The following is a 6,243-nucleotide window of genomic DNA, read 5'->3' as shown; positions in this document are numbered from 1 at the left end:
ATAAAAGAATTGATGATTGTCATAATCAACCCTATATATTTAATTAGTCTTACTTTGATCACTAGATTAATACTAGATTAATACTTGATCAATACTAATTAAATAATACTATTATTAATATATTAGAACTTATAATATATTAATAATCATAAGTGCCTTATTCTCTCATTTAGTCTATCCAAGTATTGCAATGCCATGCAACCCAAATGGACCATGCCGGGTCGGGTCAAGTACATACCAAATAAAGTTATGGACTTAGACACTATATCCAACACAAATCCGACTTTGTATGAAGAAGTTATGATTTTTCGAAGTTTCGGCTTAGTAGTGTATAGCCCGAAGTTCGAATATTAGATCGAGCGGTTTTTAGCCGACACAACCTAAACGAGAATCGAAGATCTCGTTAATAGTAGCACAACGATAAAAAGACAGACGAAAACGGACGTCGGATGAAGAAGTTATGAATTTTTAACGGACCAATCCTGTCCCGGCCTGTTAAAAATATAACTTTTAAAATAAAGTCAAAATTAGCCGACGGAGTCTAAACGAAAGTTGTAGAGTGCGTTCCCGCCTACGCGTAGATATAAAGAACGTCGAAAACGGAGCTCGTATGCGAATGATACGAATTTTTAAAGTTTAGACTCGAATTTGCGAAATTTGTTGCTCGATTGATGACGTGGCATAATCTGGACCGTCGCTTGCTGATCACGGCTCGCTTCGGATGAAGGACACGTCGCCCTCGCATACGCCCTGCGTCCGAAGCTGGGTACGCCCGGCGTACTCGATCTTGTCCGGTTCCGAGAGTGGGTGCGAGACAGCTGGCTTCAGCTAGCAATCTTATCTGAGGACTACGCCCCGCGTAAGCTCCCTACGCCCAGCGTAACCGAGAGGCTTCGCCCCTATAAATAGATGTGAGGATCTCCGGGTTTTTCACACCATTTTCTTTCTCTCTCTAAATAACTTTCTCTCTCTAAGGGTTTTAACCCTCCCCTAAGCCTAGGTGAACCCCTAGCACCTGAAGGAAGCCCCGAGGCTCCCGGAGTCCCGAGAAAAAGGGTTTTTCGGTTTCGGAAACGCTGCTCCGAGTAAAGCCCGGTTTTTAATAAAACCCGTTGTAAGTGAGCTACGACTACGCAATTTTTAATATAACTTTTAAATAATTATAGTAATGTTATTAGGTCCTTAAAATAATTATTTGGGCTATTATTATGAGTTATATTGAGTGTTATTTAACGCTTATATAATAATAATAGTCAGACTATTAATTAGTCGCGGTTAACATTAAAACTAAACTCTAGTGGTATTAATACTAGGTTTTGATCAAGGAAAAATTGTTTTGAGATAACGAAGTGCTGTTCGACTACCGAGTTACCACCTAATCAAGTGAGTGCATAGTTACTTTCATCTTACACATAGATATGAAGTATTTTATATAAATTACGTGCTACGTGTGCATATTATCTGTATACTTGCTATCTATGTTGGACGAACGATTTTATACATGTTTTAAATTATTTAAATTGTATATGTATTTTATATCTACAAAATGTGTTGGATAAAACATGGGTAGATGTAATAGTTGTTGTGTGACAAAATAAAATAATGAGAGGCCTCGATATAGATGTTTTGATGATCCAGTCATCTAGTGGAGTATAGATGACGACTACGGACTTTTCTAGACAGTCCAGTGGAACGCTAGCAGGCTCGCAACCTGTAGGTGTTTATTTGAACTGTGTGTTTATTTGATCTGTGTGAAGTACTCCATCCCCCACATGGTTGCCTTAATTGACATGAATTGCTGAGGAACCCCCGAAGCATGTATCGTCACCCCGATGAAAATCCTTAGACTAGGTCCCTTGTGTTAGATGTTTTAGGGACGTAAAGTGAGGATAACAGGAATGGGTAATCGGGTTTGTTTGGTTTGATAAAGTTAATAAACTTATTTATTGTGGGTTGAAAACCCTATGTGCTCATCAGGCTCCCAAGCCTGACCCACTCAGTTTCTTGTATTACAGGTAGTGGCGCATGAGCATAGATGTGATGTCTTGGGATGAGAGATTAAGGGATTTTAGGCCTGTAAATACGAAATAATGTAGTAAGGCCTATGCTATATTGTTTATGCTTATGATCTGTATCGAACGTGACATCCCGAGTCTTTTTAATGAAATACATTTCTATGGAAATGCTTTTGATAAATCTTTATCATATTTTGTTTTGGGACAAATTCCGCAACACTTTTATTTAAAATGTTACTCTGATTTTCAAACAAAGCATAAACAAAATCGGTCTTTTCTGGCCGTGAAAATGGGGATGTCACAATATATATATATATATATATATATATATATATATATATATATATATATATATATATATATATATATATATATATATATATATATACCATCAAAGCAGGAAACCCCGACCCCATACCTGGTACCTGCTTTGTAGGAATACTCATCCCCGATTGGGGTAGACCAACCAGGTTCCCCATCGGGTCGAATGAAATTTTCATGTCTAGCTCAACCTTATCCATAACAAGGCAGAAAAAATAGGAAGAGAGAAGCAAGCAGAAGGGAGGACCTGATACACCGAGTGACGGGGAAGAAAGAGATAAGAAGGGAGGAAGAAGAAGGGAATTCAGTGTGCCGCTGTCGAGTTGCCCTTCTGAGCTCGACATACCTAGTTCGTGGCACGATGTTTACCGAGTACATGTCAGATCTGCCAAGCTTTTACCGAGTCCACTCCATCGAACTTTATTTAAATTTTAATAACTAATTCAAAACAATGTTCCAAAAACTAAATAAGTATATCTTCTTATACTAATAAAAGAGTGATTTTTTTGTCATGTGTCATCGTATTAGCTCTTCTAATTAATGTCATTCTACTTGTCAACCTATTAATTCTCTATTTCAAATTTTAAATTTTAAATTTCTCATCTAATTACATTAAATTAATAAATATAAAATAAAATTAATACATATTATAAGGTGATATAATTTTACGTATTTATTTTAATCAACAATTATAACTTTATATAACTAAAAAATATATTTTAATTAATAATTTATTTAAAAATAATTAATTAATAATTTTAAGTTTTAATTTTTAAATTATAATTAACTTTAAATACGTGGTCCCAACGTTATAAAGTAATAAATAAAATATACATCAAATTACTTGTTAGACGATAACACTCATCAAACTATTATTTCTGCCCTTCAATCTACACGATTTGCACGACGAAGGGTTTCATGTATCTACCGACATTGTTCATGTATGTACCGACATTGTTCACTGTATGAGGGCATTCATAAATATGTACTTTTAAGTTGCATTCACAAAAGAAAAATTGTTTGAATATTATTGGGAAAAAAAATTATAAATGACCATGGTGAATTGATGATGAGGAAATTTAAAAAATAAAAAAACTATTTCTAAATAATATTTTTGACTTTTTAAAATAAATATTTTGAATTTAAATAACATCGTTACATTTTATATTTTCTGAAACAAAATATATTAAATAATGTACTATTTTGATCCATGTAAAAGGTAGTGTTTACATTATTGTGCTTTTCTTACATGCATATTCCATGTCTCCTTCTACCACACCACATACTTGTCCTCTTGCCATATGAATTTAACCCCAGGTATGCAGTTAAATTAATATGTGTTTTTTATTCTTGTAGTATTTATATTTAAAAGAGAAAATAAATTGATATATATATATATATATATATATATATATATATATATATATATATATATATATATTGGTTACTCATACATAAAACAATTTTATTATAATCTACCAATATACATATATATATATATATATATATATATATATATATATATATATATATATATATATATATATATATATATATATTGGTAGATTATAATAAAATTGTTTTATGTATGAGTATCTGCATCAATATACATATACATGCTTATGACAATTTCTTATTTTAAAAGTAAAAATTAAGATGTACTCTAAAAGTGAAAGTCTGAAAAAATTTAATGGTAGTTCATATCCTGATTAGAAACCACGTGTCCACGACCGTTTCAATTGATTCTGGATTTCCAAAAAAAAATCAAAGAAAAAAGTGGATAAATTTTTGAAACAATAAATAATGTAACAAACTACTTTATCTAAAGAAAACTAAATTCACAACTTAAGATCATAGATGTCAATTAATGCTCAGTGGAATATATATATATATATATATATATATATATATATATATATATATATATATATATATATATATATATATATATATATATATTATTGCAAATGATTTTAGAACGTAGAGGGTGTGAGAAATGTTTGATTGAACTTAATTAGATAAAAAAAAATGAAGATTAAGAATCATTGTGATGCTTATTCCAGGAAACAAGCATGGTGATACAACGCTTAAGGATGTAAAATCTTCCCTTGTGCTCCTTGGTGAAGCTGCTACATTTGGTAGTAAAATTGGCAGATTTGGATCTGGAGAGATCAGATGGTGACTTGGAGTTGGATGATTTTGAAGTAGTCTTTTGTGAGAATGATCTCTGCAGTGATGATTTTGAGGAGTTCTTCTTTGAAAAGCTTCTTAACTGTGACGATGATGACGAAGATGAATGGTTACAAACATCGTCCTTGGATACCTTCCATTTCTTCTCCATATTCGGCTATTAAGAGAGACACAAACAAGATGTATATATATATATATATATATATATATATATATATATATATATATATATATATATATATATAGAGAGAGAGAGAGAGAGGGAGAGAGAGAGAAAAAAAAAAGTTAAAAATAAGAATGAATCTGTGTCACTCATTTCGAATTTTTGCTTTTGCTCTAAAGTATACCAGGAGGACGAAACATATATATATATATATATATATATATATATATATATATATATATATATATATATATAAGTATGTGTCTTTTCACATATGATTATTCATATATGAATACGGTAGTTGGTGGCGGGTGTGACATTGGAGGCGGTTGCAGTGGTAGTGATGGCGGCGGTTGCGGTTGCGGTTGCGGGGGTGGTGGTAGCAGACTAGCAGTAGTGGCGGAGGTGGTGGCAGGGCTAGCGGTAGCGGTGGAAGTGGCGGTAGTGGTTTTGGTGGTGGTAGCGGTGGTTAAGGTGGTGGCAAGAAGTGATGGTAGCGGTGGTGGTTTTAAGTGATGGTAGCGGTAGCGGTGGCAAAGGTGGTGGTAGTGATAGAGATAGTGGAAGTGGCAGTAGGGAGGTGGCGGAGGAGAGGGGAGGTAGTAGACTCATATATGAATATATGTAAATTTATATTCATATATAAATATTAACTCTCCCCCGTTGCGTCGGTACGATGAAGGGTTTTGACGTAATATATAAATAAGTGGCTGAGATTGATTCCTTTATTCTCAATCTTTTTTTTCTCAATTGAACTTTTATATATATATATATATATATATATATATATATATATATATATATATATATATATATATATATATATATATATATATATATTGTTATGAATTAAGCGTAATTAATGTAACTATAAATCAAACCAAACTAGTAAACTTTGAGAAGAACTTTAATTGAGAAGAAAGAATATTTAGAGAGAATATGAAAGTTATATCTCTTATAACTTTTGGTGTGTTTCATTCTTTACAATGGAGGGGTATTTATACTACAAATTTTACTAACATATAATTGTAACTAGTTAGAAATGTTGACAAATTTACCATGCACCAATTATTATGTCATCCACCAATTATTTACAACACCACCAATTATTTACAACACTCGCCCTTGGATGACATCATTTTAGCATTCAACTTTGACGTACTACCTCATTAAAAACCTTGCTAAAGAAAACTCAGTGGGAAAAAAACTTTAGCGAAGGGAAAAAGAGTGCAGTGTATAGTTGACTCCCCCTTATTTAGACATCCGTCACATTATATTCTATGCACATGTCGCATTCCGATGCCATAGACATGTTTCCTGAAGATTGCAGTAGGAAGTGCCTTCGTAAAAAGGTCTGCTGCATTGTTACTGGATTGAACATATTTGATTTCAACTTGATGGTTCTTTATAAGCTCTTGAGTGTACTCAAAAAACTTTGGAGGTATATGTTTTGTCCTGTCGCTCTTGATATATCCCTCTTTCATTTGAGTGACACATGCTGAGTTATCTTCATAAATTAAAGTTGGACATATATCCTTTTCAAGTCCACATGAA

The 6,243-nt window shown here is 32.6% G+C and overlaps 1 protein-coding gene across 1 annotated transcript; it reads right to left on the bottom strand.

Moving 5' to 3' along the window:
* Positions 1 to 4,371: 4,371 nt before the first annotated feature.
* On the bottom strand, positions 4,372 to 4,677 carry LOC145139168 (uncharacterized). Its single transcript, XM_079073090.1, has one exon. The coding sequence runs from the start codon at positions 4,675 to 4,677 to the stop codon at positions 4,372 to 4,374; it is 306 nt and encodes a 101-aa protein (XP_078929216.1).
* Positions 4,678 to 6,243: the final 1,566 nt, after the last annotated feature.

The sequence above is a fragment of the Lactuca virosa genome, chromosome 9 (genome assembly GCF_052849685.1).
Source record: "Lactuca virosa cultivar CGN04683 chromosome 9, Lactuca_virosa_CGN04683_v6, whole genome shotgun sequence".
Classification (NCBI taxonomy): Eukaryota; Viridiplantae; Streptophyta; class Magnoliopsida; order Asterales; family Asteraceae; genus Lactuca; species Lactuca virosa.
Note: the sequence above shows the minus strand (reverse complement) of the source record. Positions and strands in the feature narration are given on the sequence as shown.